The sequence below is a fragment of the Musa acuminata genome, chromosome BXJ3-6 (genome assembly GCF_036884655.1).
Source record: "Musa acuminata AAA Group cultivar baxijiao chromosome BXJ3-6, Cavendish_Baxijiao_AAA, whole genome shotgun sequence".
Taxonomy (NCBI): Eukaryota; Viridiplantae; Streptophyta; class Magnoliopsida; order Zingiberales; family Musaceae; genus Musa; species Musa acuminata.
In genome coordinates, this window is record NC_088354.1 from 12,865,264 (window position 1) to 12,877,815 (window position 12,552).

General features: G+C 34.7%; 1 protein-coding gene and 1 non-coding gene across 2 annotated transcripts; both read left to right on the forward strand.

The window, feature by feature from the left end:
* Positions 1–76: 76 nt before the first annotated feature.
* Positions 77–180, forward strand: LOC135641891 (small nucleolar RNA Z279/snoR105/snoR108). The gene has a single exon (XR_010497829.1). It is a non-coding gene; the product is annotated as a small nucleolar RNA Z279/snoR105/snoR108 (small nucleolar RNA).
* LOC135641497 (psbP domain-containing protein 4, chloroplastic-like) lies at positions 82–2,733 on the forward strand. The gene is made up of 5 exons (XM_065156864.1): positions 82–703; positions 1,048–1,151; positions 1,281–1,389; positions 2,056–2,283; positions 2,381–2,733. The coding sequence occupies exons 1-5, from the start codon at positions 427–429 to the stop codon at positions 2,443–2,445; spliced, it is 783 nt and encodes a 260-aa protein (XP_065012936.1). The 5' UTR covers positions 82–426; the 3' UTR covers positions 2,446–2,733.
* Positions 2,734–12,552: the final 9,819 nt, after the last annotated feature.

The following is a 12,552-nucleotide window of genomic DNA, read 5'->3' on the forward strand; positions in this document are numbered from 1 at the left end:
AGAAGACAGGATCGCTTCGGGCTACATATAGTTGAGCGGGGTCAATTGTAAAACCATGATCCTTCAGGCAGTAAACGGGATGTGATGAGTGGTAAAAGCTCGCGCTGTTTGCGTGAAGAGCAGCCGCCCAGAGCCTGTTACGACAACAGGGCCTGCTCCCATCTTTACCCTTCTGATCCCAAAATCTGTAAAGCATACATAAAACTTTCTCGTATGTAAAAAGCTCATTATCGTTGGGCTCTTTTCGTGTTCGATCGGACTAACCAGGTTTGGATACTTCATTGATCATTCATCGAATATCCACCACAAAACCAAGGGCCACTCTTTAGCTGCGCTATCCTTTATTGCCACGACACCACGTGTCCTCGTGGTCTGCAAGAAGGATAAAAGTGGAGGGATTCAGCTTGCGGTCTTGCTGGAGGAGGGATGGAAACCACCCTTTGCAGTAGCTGCAGCTTTTCTGTGACGTACGCACCCCGACATCAGCTCCATCCGAAGAGGTGCAGCGCAGTAGCAGCGAACGGAGGTGGACTTAGAGGGGATGGGAACAGAGCCACGGGGTTGTTTGGGAGAAGGTGCGCGTTGGCTTCTAGTTTGTCGTTGGTTTCCGGGATGGTGTTGGGATCTCCTGGAGATGGGTCGGCAGTGACGCAGGGTCTCTTGGCCGGGAGGATCCCCGGCTTATCTGAGCCTGACGAGAATGGTTGGTATTCCTTCATACAAGTTATATGACGACCTTTCTGCTATTCAATATTCATGAATTTTGGTGATCTTTGGGCTGCTTATAACATGATTTATTTCTTGAAATCTCGTACAACAATGTTTATACCAAATTTCTCGAGATGGATGCTGCTGGGGTGCGTAATTTATTTGTCTGCTTAAGCCAGAAAACACAGAAAATATGACTGCAAGAAACATGTTTGCTGAAGTGTCTAAGAGGGTTGTGATGTTAAATCCATTGTGTTATTTCCTCTGTTTCATCACCATCTGTACGAGTGTGGTATGCAATCAGTTTGGATAACCCTTCATAAGAAATTGCTCAGACAGGTTGGAGGCAATATCGTAGACCGGATGACAAATCCGGAGGCCATGGAGTGGGTTGGAGTCCAATAATCCCATACAGCTTCAAAGTTCCAGATGGCTGGCAAGAGGTACAAGTTCTTACTGGAAGACATCCTTGGATTATGCTTTGAATGTGACTTCATCGCTACGTCTCATTTCTGCACAAAAGTATTCCTTTTGGCACCTAATTGTCTTTTGCTAATCATGTGTCGCCTCAGGTTCCCGTATCAATTGCAGACCTCGGTGGCACAGAGATTGATCTAAGATTTGCAAGCTCCAAGGAAGGCCGACTGTTTGTTATCGTAGCTCCTGTTCGACGATTTGCCGGTATCGTACCATGTTTCTATAGTTTGTGCACACACCTTCTGCCATAGCACTTAATAGCAAATTAAAATTAGGCTTGTTCTGGCAACCAGATAGCAAATTAGTTCTCTTCAGACTCAGAATGAAACTTTTGTCTTGTTTTTACCATTCCACTAATCTTTTCAGGAAAATCTAGTTGAGTTGCATGGTTCTTTTACTTGATCAATGTTTCCCCTTATCCCTACAAAAGATTGATTAACTTGTCAATTTACTTCAGAAAATTCATGCGGACGAATATGATTCCAGAATTTATATAACTGTTGTGCAGATTCTTGATGTGTTGATATCAAGGTCTAAACTTGCCTACAGTACAAGTACTGTATTGTTATTTCCATGTGGACACATATACTGGCACATGGATCTATCAATCAGTTTAGATGAAATATGACTTCCAATAATCATAGAATTTTGTAGTGGATGTGACTGAAAAATAGGTATCATACAATAACCAGAATGACAAATTTGATAATGTAAAAAAGTATTTATCAAAAATGAATTGCTTGCTTGAGATTACAGGTATTCGTTTGAAGAATTTTGTTTTCTTGGAAATGCCAATTGCAAGAAACACTCTTGTCTTCCTAAAGATATTTCTTGTTCTCATTCATCATGTTATACTTGAACCTTGTGTAGACATCGAAGGAGAAGCAGAAATCGAAATGATTGGACCACCGGACAAGGTCATCAGTGCTTTCGGCCCAGAAGTAATTGGTGAAAATGTAGAAGGTAAAGTATTGAGCATGGAAGTAGCAGAACATTCAGGAAGGAAATATTATCAATTTGAATTGGAACCACCTCACGTCCTAATCACAGCTACGGCTGCTGGAAACCGACTCTACTTGTTCAATGTAACAGGAAGCGGTAAAACCAATATCTGAACATTCTTCGATCACCAGATTCTTTTGATAAACAGGTCATGGATCTTGTAACTTGGAAATCTCTTCCTCTTCGTTTTCAGGTCTTCAGTGGAAGAGACACTACAAGGGTTTAAAACAGATTGCAGACTCTTTTCGTGTCGTCTAGAAGCAAACTAAGTTGATATCTTGTAAATGATGGATGGTTCTCGGTCATCAATATCGATTGAACAACGAAAGAAATCTTTTGCTCAAGAAGAAGAAAAAGAAGGGATGCTTCTGCACAGAATTGTAATGGTAATCCATGGATTGCCTTCTTAGAGGTTGTAATTTCTTAGGTAGCTTGCATCCCTCCAAATTGTACACCTTGCTAAAATTATGTATCATTTAGGATTACTGGAAGCATAGGTTGCCCTTCTGAGCTGCCCAAGCATCAATCAGTAAACAAGCTTTTGCACGATAGGCTCAAACCGACCTTCTGCAAGTCCAAAGAACTTGAAGAAATATAACTTATCTCTCTTTTGGTTTAATTATCATATAAGAGTTGTTCACTGTTCATAAAAAATATATATATATGCCACATCACACATAGAGGAATATTTCATCATTGAACCACTTATTAATAATCTGTAAATATTCAGGAGACAACTTTATATCAAATCATTTTTTCACTAAATTAAACTTCGTATGCATTCCAACCTCTATGTGAATTGTTTTCTTAAGAATATTATTGTCAAGTTGATGGTATCAACCAATTGGTTACATCATTAAGTTGATTACATCTTAAAGTCGAACACGTCGTCATGATGATCATACCCATCAGGCTACCACACCCTCAAAATATTTTGGCATTTGATCATATCACCATATAGGTTGCTCCCTCAAGATAGTCACACCCGACTACATCCTTCTAGTGTCCTTAAGGTAATAGTGTCATTTAAGATTATTATATTCTTAGTTCATATTCTCGAGTTGGTATATCCTCAAGTTGATTATATATTACAGTTGGTATCATCTGAAGTCAATTATGTATTCAAAGACACATTGGACCTTTGAATCTCTTCGAGTGATGCATTTATCACACACGATGCCATGAGACATGATTTTGTCTTCGAGTCGACTTCAAGTCAACTGCAGCTTTAAATCGGATAAATAGCACCTTCGAGATGACGCTACGTGACTCCTACATTGACTTGCTTAAGCAATATCACTAGGTACACAAAATAAATAGAGGTATATAGAATGCTTTGTTTGGAATTGAACTATGGTTTCCAAGATGGCATAACAATACTTTAGCACAAACATTCATATTTTGGTATTTATGTTAATAGATAAATGGTAAATAAGGTCTGTTGACCCCTTGTTGATCGAATAAGACTGCTAGACTAATTGGTTGGGTCCATGGCCGAGCTACTTGATCAAGCCATTCCAACTTGATCCCAGTCAAGCCTAGCCCAACCAGATTAGGTGCAGCTATTTCATCCACCAAAGTCTCTTGTAAGTAAGAGATCCTTAGTTACCACTATACTACTCATTCATTTATCTATTATTAACAAGACAAAATATGTAATAACTATTTATGCTCATGGCATCCAATGTCATTGATACAACCATCTATTTTACGATATATCCACTCAAGATAAGAAAACATGTAAAGCGCTCAACATGACCAAAGCATCACACTCGTATGCGATCTAAATGGACAAATAAACATCCGATGCATCTAAATGTCTCTATTGTGCATATGATAAATCAAAGTAGGATAAAAAAGTATTAAAGTAAATCGACATAGCCAAAGTATCCTCTTCTTACATATGATACATATAACATGGACTAAAGAAGTATCCAAATCACATGACATACCAAAAGTATGCACTTGCACGTCATACATCTATCCAAAATGATATGATTGACATGTCCCCTTATACGTAATGTGTTCATCTAAGATAAAAAAATATTTGAAACATGTTATATGCCTAGAGCATCCTCTTAAGCATGATGTGTTTGCCTAAGAAAAAGTATACCAAGCATCCAACATGATCAAAGCGTCCTTTTGTGTGTAATATGCCAACCTAGTAAAAAAAAAATGCATATATAACATTCGATGCATCCAAAACTTTTCTTGTGTGATGTATCTATTTATGATGAAAAAGTATTTGAAGTATCCGACATGATCAAATCATTCCTTTATATATATTATATCAATCTAGAATAAAAAATATTCGTAACAATTAGTCCTTTATATACATTATAACAATCATTTCTTTATATATAAAAAAATATTTGATCAAAGTAATCTCGTGCACTCAAGCCTAAGATGAAAAAAATATCATGAATGCAATATCTATCGAAGTTCCAAGATAGAAATTATGCTTCGAAATAAAGAAGCCCTTTGAAATTATGCAACATCTTTCGAGGTATATTTTTTATTTTAAATTCACTTAACTAAACTTGAGCTATTATGAAAATGATTACAATATATTTTTAATCATTGAAGTGGTCTTACCAAATGTACTCTTAGTGTAATCTTTTACAAGAATGAGATATGGGTAGCTTTTACCTAGAGAGAAATTTTTATTTGATCAATCATGACTCCTCGAATGTGGAAACACTACAAAATGTCTTAGAGATTGATGCTCAATGGAAATAATAATTATTTCATTAGAGGTCTTGCAAGTATTTGCAAATCTCAAAGAAAACTACACAAATAACAAGTGGTACCAAACATCATTTTTGATAGGGATTCTCTAATTTCCAGGAATAGTTAAAAGCAAATGGTTACTTTTATTTTTTTTCCTTATTTTTATTTATATCATTTTTATTTTTTATTCGGCTCATTACACAAAATCGAATTAACGATAAATAAAATAATAATTATATTTTATTCATAATGGGTTAATTTTGTCATTGTAATAGGAAAAAAGAAAAAAAAAAAGTTTTGCTTTACACAAAACCTTTCAAAAACCATTTTGCTTTACACGTCTTGCTTGACACCAAACCTTTCAAAAACCGTTTGCTCTCTTTAACGTTTCCTCCACGCTTTACACCTTTCAAAAACCATTTGCTCTCCTCCACGCTTTACACCAAACGCTTTACACCAAACGCTTTCTCATCGTTTCACACACAAATAATCAAATGGTGGGATGAATAGTGACAAGAGGGCTCGACGGGCTGTTGTTGGGCATTGTCGCTATGGAACTTGGCGCCCGACAAGGCTGTGCTATGAAGATGGCTGCCAAACCGGTGGCAAGTCATCCACGACAGAGGGGTGTCGGTCAAGGATTATTGACCATGATATTGCATTGGTCACGCACAATGGAAAAGTTGCAATGAGAGGAAATTGAGAGAAGGGGTATTTGGGGTGTTTGGGTGATAGGGATTTTGACTTTGGTCATAATTAATTTTGATTAAACTTTATCCTTAATTAAATTATGATTATAGCCCATTTTTAGTTTTAATTTTTGTTGATTCTCAAATTTTAATGATGAAATCAATTGATAAGTTTATGAGACTAATATGCTCTTGAGATAAGTGACATAAAAAAAAAATACTTTGATTACATAATCAAGAAAACGGGGTCGAAATAAAGCTCATATATCAAGAAAACCATTAAGCATGAAGTTGGATTAATTGGACCCATTAAAAAGTCAAACTAGTAGCCTAAACCAGGCTTGGGTGGTGGTATCGCTAGGCTCAAGTGATAGTACCACTTAAGTTAGTCGATAAATATAGTTTGTGCTTTGTTAACCTTTTTAACGATGGTACTGCCTATTGATGAGGGTAATAATGGCGATAAGACTCGGGTTGACATCAACTGCCCCTGATGATGCCTCGCGCTTCGGTTGACCTGACAACACCTGATAAAACAGACCGGAACGTCGGTCGAGGCACATTAACATCTTGCTCAGGCTCGGTCCTTCACGCCACGCCAACACCGCTGTCAGACGTTACCAGGAGTACGATCCTGCTCCCTGCAGGCGGGCACATCAGGCAACGGTAACCTTCACTATAAAAACTCCGACTATATACTAACTTGATCGTCGGAGGGGTCGGGTCGAGTTCTTCTGACCCGACCTGTGTACAGGTGCAAGGACGAAGTGCCCCCACACGATGCCCTGGCCAGGAGTCCCGTCCTGGAGAAGACAGCGGCCCCGTCTCCGATCGCACCTAGCGAAGCCAGCCACCTCAGCGGACTCCCGGGTCCCGCAAAAAGATCCCCGCTCATTCGGATCCGAACCAAGCTGTGTTGGCCCCGAGGCGACGACTTAAAGTTGTTGACACCAATATTTTAACGCTAGAAGGAGGGTCGAATGTCGAGGGATCGGTAGATCGACTCAAACGAACCCACAACCGAGGATAGTAGAAAGTCTTTTATATGCTTAACTATATACAAATATTAGTTTTACAATTGAAATACTAATAGATATTAGAGTTATCCAAAAATAAAATATTGAAAGCTATAAAGGAATAAAATAAGATATCTATAAGGGACAAAAGACTAGATGCTCATATATAAAATATTAGATCAATTGAATTGATGATAATTTTATATATTAATTTACAAATTATCTCAATAATAAGAAATCCACTTTATGATTTATGTTTACATTAGTTGGAGGGACAATTTACATAAATAACATAATACAAATTACATTATCAATAATAAAAGCTAATTTCATGACATACATTGAGGTCGCTATTCAAACTTTATGATCGTGGAATTTCATCTCACAACTTAGTATGATCATACTCAATTGTCAAGTTGTTGAAGATATGTTTTAATATACTATAGTAACTTTCTTCTCTAAAAATAATAAGTTTTATAGTGGATCCTAACATATTAGCATAAAGTATTTTATAGTTAAGGAATGAGTCCAGAAACAACTAGTATCAATTAAGATATGTTTTGAGTTCTACTATATTGATTATATTGATTGCTGATTCATTTACTTAAGTTTTACTACTTAAAGTATCTATTTAAAACATATTCTTATGATTAGGTTTATGAGCAATTCATAAAAAGATATAGTGATACATATTTAAGTGAATATTATAATTAATATTTTTTCTTACATAATTAAAATTATTTATTTTTTCTATCCTATTCATATATGTATATATTATGGTTGAATGTGATAACATAATTGTCTTGACAAAATAAATTATAGAGGTCATTTTGGATTATAATAGAAAAAATTAACAATGTTATCGTCGTATATAGAATGAAGTATAACATTGATGTCATACAATTACTATGACTTAGTATTAGGATTCAAACTTACTATAATATTATTATATTTATTAGACTTATTAGCTTATTTTTTAAATTTACACATGTATAAATGCTTTTTAAATTTTCATAATCCAATTAGGTAAAATTATTTTTAAATAAATTTTATTTTAGTTATTTTGATTTTAAACCCTTTGTATCTTATTAATTAATAGCAAGGATTTAAATTTTCAATTATACCACTTGTACCGGGTGGTACATACTGGTTTGCCAATAGATCGATATGCGAACCATCTACTATCAGGTGGTATGCTTGATATAGTCCCGTATCGGATGATATATGACTGTATCAGGTGGTAACGGTCAAAATTTCGACTATTACCATTTGGTACAGTTGGGTAACGGTCGAAATTGACCGTTACTACCCAATACAGTCAATAATGGTCAAAATTATCTCTTAAACTATCTCACTCTATTTCACTCTCACACTCTCTTAAACTATCTCAAGCTCATTTGTACTCTACTAAACTATACAAAGCAAGGATTTGTGAATTGAATTAAGGCTAATTTAAAAAGATTAAGAAGAAAAACTTTTTAATGTATTCTCTTTCTTTAATTAGAGAGTAATTAAGATATTTAATATTATGATTAGTGTGTTTAATATTGATTTATTTGAAATTAGACACTTAATTGATCAAATATTTATATTTCATACATATTAAATATTAAAAAATATTTATGATGGTAAAAATATGTTTAATTAGATTTTATTAAAGTTATTTAAAGCTTTAATTAATGATTTTAATGATGATTTAATCAAAATTTGATTAAATTTGGGTCTATTCAATGTCTTTAATATGATGTTTGATATATATTTTTAAAAGAGAAGTAATTAATAGATAATTAACTATATTAATCATGTGATTAGTGTATTTAATAATGATTTCATAATAATTTGATCTTTTATATTTAATGATTCCTTTATATATTTCACATATTTATGATGATAAAATATGTTTAAGTAGGTTTTATTAAAGTTATTTAATACTATAATTAATAATTTAATAAAAAATTGATCGATTTTAGGTCAATTCAATGTCTTTAATACCTTAGGGTGTTTGACATATTTATAGTATTGAAAAATAAGTAAATGATGCATAATTAACTATGTTAATCCTATGGTTAATGTATTTAATAATGATTTCATAATTATTTGATCTATATTGGATTAAAATTACATATTTAATATTTTTTAATGTGTTTCATATATTTATAATGGTAAAATAAGTTTAGTTAGGTTTTAATAAAATTATTTAATGCTACGATTAATGATTTTTGATCGATATTAGGTCAATTCAACATATTTATAGCTTATTTAATTTAAATTTGGTAAAAACATGATACCAAAGGAACAGTTATATGATAATGCATGGGTTCATGCCCGAAAGATGGATGAGAACCATCATCATTGACAATGTATTTATTGTGACTACAATGACAATATTAGAGGAATAACTCAGGTGAAGATGTATTTGGCCGATGGATATCTCGATATTGTAAAATTCAAAAAGTTTCTGATGAAGATCTATAAATTATTTCAAAGCAAGCTACAATAAGTAAAAGAAGATATATTACAAAGGAAGACAATAGTTAAGGAAGAATACTGTAGAGCTACGTAGGAACCTATTTATGATCAGTATGAGAGTCGCGACGATGAAGTCAACCCAGATCTCATAGCTGGAATTCGTGCATCATTAGAGCATTAGTTTATGATTAATAAAACAATGAGGCATTGATGACCTGACTCACAATGGGATCATGATGATGATAGTAGAATCTAAAGGTCGACCAACATGAGGCTGCCAACTGTTCCTCCTTAGTTATGCCAAGCTAGTAGCATGAGGCATAGTGAACTTCGTGGTTTTATTAGAGGTCTTGGCAAGCGATCTATACCATATATTGTTAATATTGATCCGTAAACCTATCACCCACAAATAGCGAAACATACATGGATTGACGATATATATACAAAAGAAAAGAAGTGAGATATTGAGAAGATAATTATAAAATTATTCAATTTCCATAGGACTCCAACCAACATAGCCTAAGGTCCATATTACCATAGTATGGTCTCCTTTATTCAAAAGTCTGGCACGGGGATTCAACTTCCAACATTGAGGGAGATTCACGACGTGTACTTAGATGAAGAGGTGATAGAACTAAAGGATTAGATCAAATATTTTAAGAGGCAATGAGACAAATATAGGGTAACATTGATATATGATAATTGGATAGGGTCAACAAGAATGAGTATCGTCAACTTTCTTATTTATTGTAATAGAAAAATGGTATTTCATAAGTCAGTTAATGTTTCTGATAAGATCCAAGATGCATACTATATTGAGAGCTTGATGGACATCATAGTAGAGGAGATTAGAGCATAGTATATTATCCAAATATTATCAAGAAGACTAGTTTACAATTGATGGAAAAAATAAAAATATTATTTTAGACTCCGTGTGTAGCTTATTGCATGGATTTAATGCTAAAGGATATTGGTCAGCTAGACGTGGTCAAGAAGTATGTAGCTTGAGTACAGTCAATTACAAAGTGTATATATAACCATTATTGGGTCCACTTTTTAATGCAAAAGTATATAAATGGTGAGATACTTTGATTTGGAGTAACTCAATTTGCTACCAATTTTATTGTATTAAAGTCATTACAGCAAAAGAGACATGGCTTGAAGGCAATGGTCACCTCATAGGAGTGGTCTGATTCCAGATATTCGAGATCGAGCGATGGAAAGAATGAAAATGTCATTCTTTTCTCTAGATTTTGGGAGATCGTGGCTAAAATCATAAATGGTATGGAATCACTTTATATTGTTCTCCGTAAGGTCAATATGGATAAGCATCTATAGATACTGTTGCTAGTCATAGGTGCCCTATAAGCCAATCACGTGAGTGATAACACGTGTGATATAATACACATTCTTTTTGCTTATTATATTATTTGGCATTTTATCACATTATATTGCTTGTTGCATATATATATTGTTAGACTCTTGCTCTATTGCTCTAATAGTTAACTTTTATGATAGAAAAAATATCCATGATTGTTGAATCTCATATTTTGATGATGAATTTAATTGATAAGTTTACAATCTAATCTACGTTTTGAGTAACGTAGGACTAACTTCAATCAGAAAATAGAAATCGATTAAAGTAGGAGGAATCAGATGTTGGGCCGGAGTGAAACATGCCTCGAGATTGAATATTAAGCTGAAAGATCAGTCGATGTACTGCCAGAAGTCATTCGTGCCATGAGTTTGGGCATTAGGCCGAAGGATCAGACATTATACCAAGGAGATCGGAAGTTGCGGGAGTCAACATGCTGATTGGGCAATACGTCGAAGAAGAGGACGATGCGTCGGATGAACCAATAACATGCTGGACAACATAGGATTCATGCTTATAATCAATTATGTCTAGATCAAGTTAGTTTAGGTCTAATGAAGTTGATATTGATGTGAAATAATGTCAACTCAATTAGGGGCCAATTGAGCCTGGGACTGTTTTGAGCCAAGTGGAAGGCTTGTTCAGTGACCCATAACTGGCCCAAGCGATGACATCGCTAGACTAGGAAATGATATCCCCCCAGACACAGTCTCCTAGACTATGTCAACCGATAGTACCACCTAGACACAATCTTCCAAATTGTTTCAGGTGGTGGTACTACCAGTCTAGGCAGTGGTACCGCCTAGTATCAGTGCTACAAGCGATGGTATCGACAAGACCCGAGAAACTTGAGACATTTTTTAGCTTTATTTTAAAGTCATTTGAGGTCTATAAATATCCCATATTTTCCTGCTTAGTAGAGCACAAAATTAAGTAGAAAAGGGGGAAAGAATAATTGAGAAAAAAATTAAAAACTCTCTTAAGATTTAGAGTTTCTTCCTCATAGATTTAGAAGTTTTCTAAGGGATAAGTGAGGTGTAAAATGTTCTCTCCTGGGACTATGAAAGGGAGAAAGAGTTATAAGGGTAGTTGATCTTTACCCGTTGAAAGAAGATTGGTAGTGGAAGCCGATGGCCTCGAGTGAAGAAGAATCGAGAGTAGATGTAGGTCACGATGACTAAACCACTATAAATCTGATTTACATTTTTTTTTATGCTTTTCATTCATATTACAAATTGATTTACTTATTCACTATGTTTACGAACCATATTGACATCGATTGGACCCATTCATGCACATTTTCTTTGATCTTCTCTTGTGTAACCAATGGTTTATGTTCTAATAGTTTCAAAGCTAAGGTATCAGGTAAGAAGACCCCCTGTCGCCATACCTCTTTTATAATGACTCGGGCCTGATAGGCTAACTGGCCTATCAACTTCGTTTGGTCTAAACCACTGACCAAAATGCTTAAGCTGAAGTTGATAGTAGTATACTCATCAGACCCTTATAAGCCAATCTTAATCTTGCCCACTTTCGATGTGGGACTAATCAGGGATGTTACATCTTTATTCTTGCCTAACAAGTCTTATCAACTCGAACCTTTAAAATGGTTGACTGAATACAGATCACATCACTCCTTTCAACTTTAAAGGGGTAAACATTTCTCACCTAATGTTTACCAACGATCTACTACTAGCCTTTCGTGCTAATAAAAAATCCTACACCAATGTCCTCAAGGCACTTAACATTTTTTATACTTTAACCTCCAAAAATCCAAACTATACTTCTCAAAGCATTCCACCCCTTCCATCAAGCATTCTATGAGGTACCTTCTTTAGGGCATTTCTCTTCATTTTTTTTAACCAAAAAAATGAGACCGATTAAACAATTCTCAACTCTATTTCTACTCATCTATTGTTCAACTGTAATATATCAGATTCAATTCTAAATCATATAATGCATTTAGCATGAAACTTATTTGGAACTCCCACCCTTCTTCCAACCATACAAAACTTCAGTTGGTACATCATTTACAAACCCAAAGTTTATGATGATTGAGGTCTTACTAATCACAAAATTATCAAGC